The 11,194-nt window shown below is 40.2% G+C and overlaps 1 protein-coding gene across 1 annotated transcript; it reads left to right on the top strand.

The window, feature by feature from the left end:
• Positions 1-232: 232 nt before the first annotated feature.
• tnnc1a (troponin C type 1a (slow)) lies at positions 233-4,469 on the top strand. Its single transcript, XM_034876524.1, has 6 exons — positions 233-485; positions 1,874-1,904; positions 2,117-2,263; positions 2,895-3,009; positions 3,448-3,584; positions 3,777-4,469. The coding sequence occupies exons 1-6, from the start codon at positions 462-464 to the stop codon at positions 3,806-3,808; spliced, it is 486 nt and encodes a 161-aa protein (XP_034732415.1). The 5' UTR covers positions 233-461; the 3' UTR covers positions 3,809-4,469.
• Positions 4,470-11,194: the final 6,725 nt, after the last annotated feature.

Below are 11,194 nucleotides of genomic sequence, written 5' to 3'. Positions count from 1 at the left end.
ACACACACACACACACACACACACACACACACACACACACACACACACACACACACACACACACACACACACAAAACCTCCTGAACCCTCCTCGTCTCTGGTCCAGGTCTAGAGGAATGTTGAGTGTCTCTATGGCCCCCTCCCTGGAGATTAGGCTTCACCATGCCCCCCTCACTTCATTCCATTCCCAAGTATGTCCCCTAAGAGCTGCTGCATTTTTTATCTGAGCCCAGTGATTGTGACGGATTGGCCAAATGACACACATACACAAACACACATTGATGGACACGGGTAGGCCCAAACAAAGGGGAGGCTGGTCCGCCCGAGGAAGAACCAGACAGAGACAGGCTCCAGCTATAAAACCCTCCCAGTATGGGGCCAGTGTCCTGCTCTGAGCTGGACAGTACCTCCTTCCTCTGTGCCAGGACGCCACCAGGACAGGCAGCAGACGAGCCTCCAAAATGAACGACATCTACAAGGCAGCGGTACGTCCTCTCACAACTCATACAGCTGAAAGTGCGCAGTTGGATTCCTCTGATGAAGTGATTTTAGTTTTTTGGATGCTAACCAAAAATCAGAGTGTGAACTAAATCTGGTATGAGAGTGATGTTGTTTTGGATCACAAACCCTAATCCCTAACGTTCATTATTAGTTTGTGTAACATGATCAGTGATTTATAATCTAAGTATGTACCTTAAGTGGCCGTTGAATGGAATATTCTGGCTGTTGAATGGATTATTCTGGCACTTTTGTTGTATGAAAAAGTCCCCCGTCAGTTTTCTCATCTGACATCTGACATTACTTGAATGCTTGACAAATCGCTGTTGATGTGGCTTGTGCAGCACATCGCCTTCATCACCATCTTACGTCAACAGAGCCTTGACACCATATAGGTCTCTATATGTTCTCCTACTTCAGCCCTATCAGAGCTGATAGGATCCACTCAGGAGGTCACTTACAGGACGGGTCCCTGGTCCGCATTGTGCTGCTTCATTCATGACTTGAAATGGAACAGTCCCGCTTCACATGGCTAATTTGGGCCAGTTGCTCAGATGCTTTTGCGTCCGTGGTTCTCTGGTGCCAGAGAAGGGCTTCAGGTTTAGATAACCCCCCCCACGGCTGAATTCCAGCATTATCTGTGAGCCTGAAAGCTGTGTGGCTGTCTTTTCCAGCCGGCTGTCCCATCCACTCACATCCCAAGTGAGCAGTGCAGCTGAGACAGTAAAAACACATGGGAATGTACATTAGATGTGTTTGTTTAGATGGAGTTTTTCATATGTCATCACGGGGGGGAGGGGGGGGGGGTACATGAGTACGTCTCCGTGTGTGTGTTTGACTTACAGTGGACGGCAGACATTAACTCTTACATAAGCAGCTGTCTCCCTCTCTCATTCGTGGTAGCTTTTCCAGGATTACTGTTTCATTGTTGGGCCAGATCCACAGCTATGCTAATTTAAAGCACTGTATATTGTGTCCTTTATCTCTGGTTCCTGATCCTGTCTGTTTATTTTTTACCCTTCCTCTTACAGGGTCTCACATATAATGCATAGGTTCTGTGTTTTGTCAAGGACACTGGGGGTGTGTGGCCCCAGTGAATTACCTTTGTTGACTGAAAAATCATCAATAATAGTGAGATAACAGTGTTAGTCCAGAGGGGGTTTCTTGAAATTGAGTAAGAAATCTTGAGATTTCTTACTCAATTTCCATCAGGGAAACACTGCTCATGGCTTTTTGTAAGAATTGGTACGTGATGCATAATGATGTAAGAGTAACTCACAAATGCACAGAAGACACTAATTTCCCAAACAGGTACATGTATCACAATCAGGTAACCAAAGCATTTGTTATTATAATAACTTTTTACTTCTTGCAGGTTGAGCAGCTGACGGAAGAACAGAAAAATGGTGCGTGAATTACATAGTTTTTCAGTGTGTACACATTTAATAAATCTCTTTAAGCATGCATCAAGAAAGAAAAAGCTTTTTTTTCCCAAATGTGAATAAATAAATAAAATCTACACCTCATGTTGCAAGGTTGTTCAAAAGTGTGGCTCACCATGTCCAGGTCCATCACAGTTGTTGTTGACATAGAGTTGTTTCACTGTGTGGTTTTGCAGAGTTCAAGGCTGCCTTTGACATCTTTGTACAAGATGCAGAGGATGGCTGCATCAGCACCAAGGAGCTGGGGAAGGTGATGAGGATGTTAGGCCAGAACCCCACACCAGAGGAGCTGCAGGAGATGATTGATGAGGTGGATGAAGACGGTAAATCAAAACGCCGCTGTGCCAGTGGTTGATTGTCGTTGACCTCTTCTTCTCCACGGCCCAGCTGGCAGGTTCATCATTGAACAATCATGTGGTTCAGACAAATGCAGTTCAATCCCCTCTGGACTTAATGTCAAATGATAGTCAGGGGTCTTACATACACAAGATATGTCTGAAGGCTGAATTAAAGGGAAATGTGTATCAGATGATGCACATCATGGATCTGTATGATAAAGCTTCAATGATTATGTTGTCAAATAGTGTAACTTACAGTAGGCCACATAAATTGACATCTTATAATCCAATCTGTAATTTCTTGGCCATATAAATAACAGGTATATTTAGTATTACAAGGATTTTGACTAAGTGATGAAGCATTAGTTGTTTGTTAGCAAATCATAAACATTTATAACCGTTGGTTCTCTCTTGGGACTTTGTATTAAAAGACATTCAGTCAATTTATAATTCATTGCAGGTTTTAATACTGTGTTTGGATTTCTATTTCTATTGGTACACTGTGTTCATAGATTGGGCCTTTAAGCAGAACATTGGAGTTCTGGTTGTATAGAAAATAAGAAAGTATATCCAGTCTTGGTTGCAAGGGTGTAAAAATTGTATTGTATATGTGCAGGGAGTGGGACTGTGGACTTTGACGAGTTCTTGGTCATGATGGTAAGGTGCATGAAGGACGACAGCAAAGGGAAGTCCGAGGAAGAACTGGCAGAGCTGTTTCGCATGTTTGACAAGTGAGTTTGATGTTTCAACCCTGTTGCAAGGCATTCCCATTGAATTAAAAGAATCAAGTTAGCAATTCACAAAACACATACTTTAAACTTAATGTCAAACTGGACTAAATATTCAATAGGACAGTGCTATCATCTAAAAATCACCACAGACTAGTCATCAAATTCTTCATAGTGGATTTCCAGCAAAATACGTTCCCAATGTGCAATTATGTGCACTGACAAAATGCCAAGTAGTTCTGCTGAGTACAGCATGTAATCTGCTCCATAATCCTTTTTGACAGCACAGAATATTTCAAACACCCACTCCATGTAAGCCAGACACCTCGTCAAGCATCAAAGAACAGACATAATGATGGTTCCCAAACACTTGAATGCAAGATATGATCAATCACATGTCACACACAAACGTGCATTCACATATTTTACTCCTCTGTGCAGGAACGCAGACGGTTACATTGACCTGGACGAGCTGAAAATGATGCTAGAATCTACAGGAGAGGCAATTACTGAGGACGACATTGAGGAGCTGATGAAGGACGGGGACAAGAACAACGACGGCAAAATAGACTACGATGGTGAGTTACACATAATAAAGTCAAAGAAGAGACAGGGTGAAACGGTCAAGTGGAGCCAATGCTCTCAGTTTCTATGATCTATCATTAATCATCCATTCCAACAAAATACACGCCAAATAAGACATTAACTTAATAAAGGCTTGGTTAAGGCTCACAAGCTATTTGCTAACTCTGTCTTCTTTACTTCTACAGAGTTTTTGGAGTTCATGAAAGGAGTGGAGTAATCCTGAGCAAGAGAAGATCCAGAGTGTTATTTTTGTATTTCTCTGTGACTCCACGGTCATCTGTGGAAAACTGGAAGCTCAATTGGATGCCACTGATAGAAACAATGGAACGACTTTGCAAGATTCAGTCGAATACTGTAGCTGAATGTTTCTGTATTTTTCTACCATCTCTTGCATTGTTGTAAATACAGTCTGTAACTACTTTTGGTACCCATGTATGCGGAATTTGTGTAAATGTATCCAAATTACTTGTATTTTCTATAGAGAGGCCATGTAGTGTACAAGTTTGGCTGCTCAAAATATCAACTTAGTGTTTGTTTCTGGCTAAATCTTAACATTAAAGTGCCACAGCCAGTTTACAACTATTCTTACTGAGAGGCAGAAAATGGATGTGTGCACAAAGCAGAACATATCCATGGCTCAACATAGTTTTACACAACGCTCTGGTAGACTAATCATACCTTTAGAGCAATATACTGGATTCAGTTAGTAAACTGTAAGTGTTTTGATGTACACATTGTGTACATTACTTTATGTTTTAGATACCCTTAGGACTTCTTACCCCCTCTCATGCCCCTGGAAATCCTGCATATTACTACACAAAAAGTCTGTTTGGAAGGTGCGACCATGTAATAAACAAGATACATTTGTGAGAGCAGTCGTTTTCTGTCAATTTTTCATTTTAACAACAATCTTATTACAATGTTCTCATAATACTCACTTTGAGAACAGAGTTGAGATCCGTGCAAAGTGTTTGGCTTGATGCAGACATGTTATGTTCTGTCTTTAGGTTGGGGCCTTTCAATAATTGTTGTTGAGAAGCAGACACCAACACTTACACCAATCTCATTTCTGGTTTACCTTGCTGGTCTGTGGAGGCCTGAAATGTTACTGATGTAATATCAAAACAAAAAAACTTCATTGTGTGAAATTGTGCTGTCAAGCCTACATTTTGATTTATCTGTGTAATTTGTATTCTATAGTGGCTCTTGTCTGCGGCATGTGAACTATTCTCATGGTTGCTGTGTAAGTATCTAGTTACACAGTCTATTGAGACAGGAGCTATTTATGTCTAATCATGTTAGTGCCCATGTTAGGGGATCTGGATTGACCGACTCCAGTTGACAATCAGATGCCTTTGTCCATATTAAGAATGCTATTTAACTACAAAGGGTTAACAGTTCTATTGTTAAAACCACTTTAATTCTGATGAGTGTTAGTATATTGAAATATCTGGACGATTAGAGTAGAAAGATACATTTTCTGACATTTAATTCTGGAAGTAACATTTGATTTTTTAAATTAAGCGCCAAATTCAGAGGAATTCTTGAACAAAACAATACAAAAACATCTTTGTAACATCCTAAATGTTTCTGTTAGTTGTGTTCGAGATCATTCCCAGGTGAAAGGCTGCAGTTTTGGTGGCAGAGGAGCCGTGCAGATAGCAACTTTGGCCACTTGATGTCAGCAGAAAAACACAAGCTTATCTGCTTGTTTGGCTCAGTAACAGGAACCAGAAGATGAGGACATTTCAGGGCACAGCTACACTGCTTCCAAAGACATATACTACTACTTGCCTATAAAAACACATACAGTAACTAGATCCAGGATGAAAAGGGGTTGATGATTTAGACTATAAATAATTTAAGTGCTAAATTGGTTCATTTTAGTATCACATTCGGATTTCTAGACTGAAAAATCCAATAAATATATATCATTTAAAAAAAAGCACCCATTGTTTTGAAATTGTGAGACCTTTCTACAGTTTTGTCATGTGAAATGTGCTCGACTGTGTTCTGCGTGAGCAGGTGGTGTCAGTGGCCTGAATGAATGTCCAAAGTCCTTCCCAACTCCCTCCATCTTTCCCTGTTTCCATCTTTCCCTGTTTCCCTAAGGGTCCTGTTAGCTCCATCCAGTCCTCATGGTCCGTGTTACTGATGGGATTTTAAACCCCAATCTGCAGTGAAGCACAGCTGCTCTGCCAGAACAATTTCAGCCATCTTACAAATGTATCTCACTACATCAACTGCACTATCTCCAGTTATCTCCAGTCCAGCTGCACTGACCCGAAATACTACAATAAGACCAAGGGAGAATATCAGGTGAAAAACTGTAATGTTAGTGTTTGTTTTTTATTGCACTGCCCAGGATATTTTTTAAGCTTTCAGCTTCCATCTGCAGCAAGGAACAGGAGGAGTAGTGCTCTCCCCGCCATCAATGGAAGGCTGGGCAGCAGCAGAGCAGTGTGTGAATGAATCTGGGGTGTGGCGCACTAGCAGCGAGTTGGGTGGGTAAGGGATGGAGTTACGCAAGACAGACTTGATGACTCATGCCTGCTGTAATTAACACATACACTGCGGTTCTGAACCACGGTTGGTTATATGGATTTCAGGGCCACCTGTTTCCTTATTGTGTATGACACACACTCCACTGTTACACTGACCTCTGAAAGAGACTGAGATAGAGTGGACTTGCATAGGTAATAGTAAGCTATCAATGTTACGTAACTGGCTTGATTCAGTATTATTCTACCAGTGTGTTTGTGTGTGTGTGTGTGTGTGTGTGTGTGTGTGTGTCTGTGTGTGTGTGTGTGTTTGTGTGTGTGTGTTAGTTAGGAAAAACAGGTTATTCATTGGCTAAGAGTGAGTCAGAAGGATATGGAGCGGCATAGTGCAAACATAACACACACACACAAACACACACACACCCACACTCTTTGGGGAAATTACATAGATTTACATTCACATATCGTGGAAAACGTACCTAACTCCAACCCTAACCACTGCTTGCCTAACCCTAACCCTAACCCAAACCTTACCCTAACCTTAGACTCAACTAAAAATCTGCTTTTTCCTACTTGGACAAAACTTCCCCAATAAACTGTTCTTTATTATGAAATATGTCCCTGAAGGTAGTCAGGAATGCACACACTGCACTGTTTTATTGATTTACAACTCACTCATTAGATCAAACATGAGTCATGATCCACCATAAAATTGTCCTAAAACTATATTACTAAGCTACGCCAACAGAGAAACATAAACATATAAAATCACCATAAGAGCATGGAATACCTCGCACACAGTTCATAGTTTGGAAGGCGTTAACTACTCATACCATCTTTTTGCGGCCCACGCATGCAGACCTTGTTTGAAGCCAGAAGGCTTTCGGGTTTATGGGATTCCTGTTTTTCTTGCTTCTCTACATCATATGGTCTTGGAAGTTGTCCAGTGCTGAATATATAACAGCCAAATATCTAACCATCATCATTCACAATGGCATGACACACATACATGTGTGCCCTAAAAATCTCTTTCGTTCATTGTTAGTTATAATTTAGGCCATGCGATATTGACTCCTTGTGTTTTAGTGCTATTAACGTTCTGGCTCTTCAAGGTAAAAGGATGATTTTGTGCTTCCATCCATGAGCAACTTTCATCTCTAAAAACAAAAACGAAACCTCGGAATTATTATAAATAATCTTATTCTGAATAAATACAGAAACTTAGATGATTTCCTGTTTTTTGGAGAGCAATTGGTAGGTTGTTTTTGTTGCCCTAAATACACAATGAGGAAGTGGAAGGCTTTAGACAAAGAGAGTGGAATGACTGCAAATCAAACTTGAACAGACAGAATATTGTATCATGATGCTCCATCCCACTTCTGTTGTTGAGAACACTAAAGTACTGTTTCTGGACTGCCCCGGCCATAATGGCCTATAGAACAGCAAGACTACATGACACAGAATTCTCAAATTCCACAATAACTATTCATAGATTCAAATGAATAACAGCGATTGTTTTTGTTGTAATGTGCCACTGGAGGGTTTATCTATTTTTACCACTTGTGTGTAAAATGGTGGAAGAATTATTTAGAACATATACTTAATACTACAATGTTTAACTACTTCACTACAAGTAAAGGTTTTCACATAAAAAAATGTAACCTTAAGTAGTAAATGTACTCCATGAGCAAAACTGTCATATTATCATTATTGGATGATTATTGTTAATTCATTATTTTGATGTTGTAGCTGGTGGAACTACTTTTGAACATTTTACAAATGTACATACTGGAACAACTTTTTAAGTTGATGTGGCAAACGTAGGAAACATTTTCCTATTTTGCATATGGAGCAATATAAGCATTCATTCATAGTGTTAATCTCCTTTTTTTGGTCTACACCAACTCTTGAGAAAAATATCTTTCTCTTTAGCTGATAAATGCTTCACTATGTTTTATCAGCCAGTCACCAACTGTGTCTGTCTACCGTTTGGTGCTGGTCAGGTAGTGTACTTGGGGTTTATGGTTTTTGTGGAAAACAATTGCCTGGTTAAGTCGAAAGTGATAGCCGTGAGAGTGAACCAAATTGATACGTTAAGGGCAGGAAAACCAAAACAATGAGCTACAAGAAGCTATAACGCTCCTGAGAGCTGAGGGGAACTGGAGAAATAAGAACATATTCTTTCCTCCAGTCGTCCTATCGAGTCTTAATTTGTTTGTTGTCAGACTTGGAAATTCCTATCCTCTGCGCTATGACATCATTATTTGGGTCACTAATGTTGTAAAAGCACAGACATGCTCTTTGGCTCACTCAGCAATTCTGTAAGCAACATATGGCCTTGTGTGAATGGCATACCAGATAGCAAGACAGTTCCCAGCATGGCCTCCTCTGTAGTTCCCAAGCAAGAACACATGATGGACAGATGACCTTTACTTTGTGTTGGGTCTAACAAGACACAAGGAATGTTCCCTTGCATTCACGTTGCCACTGATTAAACTACAAACAAATATCACCTTGTTCTTGTGCTTTGTGAGCGCGGGAGTACTGTACATCACCGGATGGGGAAATTGGCCACGAAGTGAAAGTCTTCTTGTATTAACAGATGGCTGCCTCACTCTGCCACTAGTATTCCATGTGGCTGTGCTCTACACATGACCCAGTATCCTCCTTGCCAAAACTGACACTTTTCTTTCTCATAAATGTCTCTCATAAAAACTTTATGTCTCACAATTTAGGTTTAGGAGGGCTGTTTTGAAGATATGCTTTTATAGAAAGCATATCTGTCGTGGGTTCCTGGAGAGATAAGGTACTTCCTGTTAGACGGCCAGGAATGCCGACATGACAGATGTCATGAAAATACTTCTGAATCATCACTGGTGACAGCAGTGCAAATAACCAAAGAATTCAATTTCAGGTATTTTGTTATAATCAGTTGTGGTAATGTTGTTAAAGTGTACAGTATGGTGACAAACCTTTTCCTAAATGTGTTCTTCCTTTTTATGTCTATGAGAGCCTGTCTTTCTTCGAAACTTGGCCTGACCCATTACAAATACAGGGCAGTAGGAAATATGCAAATGGTTTCGATGTGATTCAAGGCTCCTAAGAATCAAATGGCAATCCCCAACAAATGGAGATGAAATCACTGGTACAATACATTCCATTCCAATACAGTTATACATAGCTCGCTGGAACCACGGCTAAAGGGAATTTCTTGTTTTCAATGCAACCATTAAACAGATACTGACTTAGAAGAATTTTAAATTATCGTGTTAATCGTCATTTCTGGTAAAAACCTTGTATTCTTATCATACAGCCCTGTCTAAACGCTGGTGGTAAAGATGGCAGCTATTCAGTTGAGGGTGGCTTTTACTACAGGATGGTCAAACAATGTATCTGTAACAAGATAACATTGGAACATTAGAACTATTCTTATATGGAAACACAAAACACTACCAGTAATCAATTCTTTGATGTAAAAATGAAAATGAGTCTCTATATTAAGCAAGGGTGAACATCAGAGGCAGAAGCAGCTGTGAAGTTGTTGTCAGTCATACAGTATGATAAGCATGTTCTCTTAACCATAGCAGGTGCGAACCAGCTCTCACTGGCTTCTGCGCACACACACACACACACACACACACACACACACACACACACACACACACACACTATGCTTGCAAACAGACCCCCCCGCCTCCCGTCCCCACCCAAAGCTAAAATCCTGTCAGTCTTACGCACATCTGTTTCCCCAGCAACTACTGCTGAGTAAGCACTGCATTAGCCTCTGCTTCCCTTCATGGGTGATCATAACAGGACAAAAATACTCCACTGACTTTTCACACAAAACATATTGTAACAGCAACACAAAAATGTGTGAATCTCACACACACACACACACACACACACACACACACGTGAGGACAGATTTTCTTTTGAGTAACTTAGTAATAGAAGAAAACAGGAACTTTTAAGACAGCACATGTTGCTTTTGAAGTTGGCAAAGAGATTGTGCTTAACTCCCAGGTCAGACACTTACTTGGTGCCGAAAAGCAGCTGTTAGAGAATCCCAACTTGAACAGCTACTGTATGTTAAATCTGGGGATAAAGCTAAGCTAAACTCTATGCAACAACAATAAAAACTGGTATATAGCAGATTATATATGTACAGTATATATACAGTATCTATATAAAGCATTTCTCATTATTATTGTACAGTATTGTCTACATACTGTAGATGCAGTGTTACAGAAAAGAGCTCTCTGATTAATGGCTCTCAGTCCCATCATCCCCCGGCATTGTGCTCCTATCTTACATACACTGCAGCTACCCATCGCCTCTGCCTTGTCGTAGGTGTCTTTTCAGACTTAATCATAGGTTTGCCCTGCAGGTATGTGGCTGGCCGGGCTCAGTCTTGCTGGAAAACCCATCACTCAACAGCTTTTATTATCACAACTGCGTTGTGTTGCTAGGCAAGTCTGTTCATGTGCTGTATTGCTTCTGTGAAAGTTGAAGATTTTAGTTTCAGCCTGCTACAACATTCACAGTCATCCTCTCAGCCCTGAAGCTGGAACTAAAAGTGTTTTAGTGCAGTATTTAAGTCATTAAATCCCACAGAGTGACAGTTATTGGACCATGAACTGCTGCACAGATCAACTACAAAACATATCCCTCCACCTACTATTTCCTGACTTAAAAAACTTGGCTGCAGTTCATAAAATAATTGGTTCAGGGAAGGGAATTCACTGCATCATCTTTCTGTCATCTAGTGAAGAACATATAAATAAATCACCCAGACAAGGTAGAAACAATACCAGAAAGAATTGAACATTCATGGAGTTGGAACAAAGCATAAATCTGACCTAACACATGTTTCTTCCATCAACTATAGAAATGTTCAGACTTTGTGTAGTAGTCTAATGATTGGGTTAGGGTCAGTAAGCACACCTGATTCTGCCACTGGCAATAACATACCGGTGTGTAACTATAAATTCTAAAATCTAAATATTCTTTAAAATTTCTCTACAGTGATTTTAACTAATGTTGGTGATAATATTTTATATTATTTCTTAAATTGTATCATAAAAATTGTCTAACTATGGCAG

This window comes from Etheostoma cragini, chromosome 7 (assembly GCF_013103735.1).
Source record: "Etheostoma cragini isolate CJK2018 chromosome 7, CSU_Ecrag_1.0, whole genome shotgun sequence".
In the NCBI taxonomy this organism is placed as follows: domain Eukaryota; kingdom Metazoa; phylum Chordata; class Actinopteri; order Perciformes; family Percidae; genus Etheostoma; species Etheostoma cragini.
Note: the sequence above shows the minus strand (reverse complement) of the source record. Positions and strands in the feature narration are given on the sequence as shown.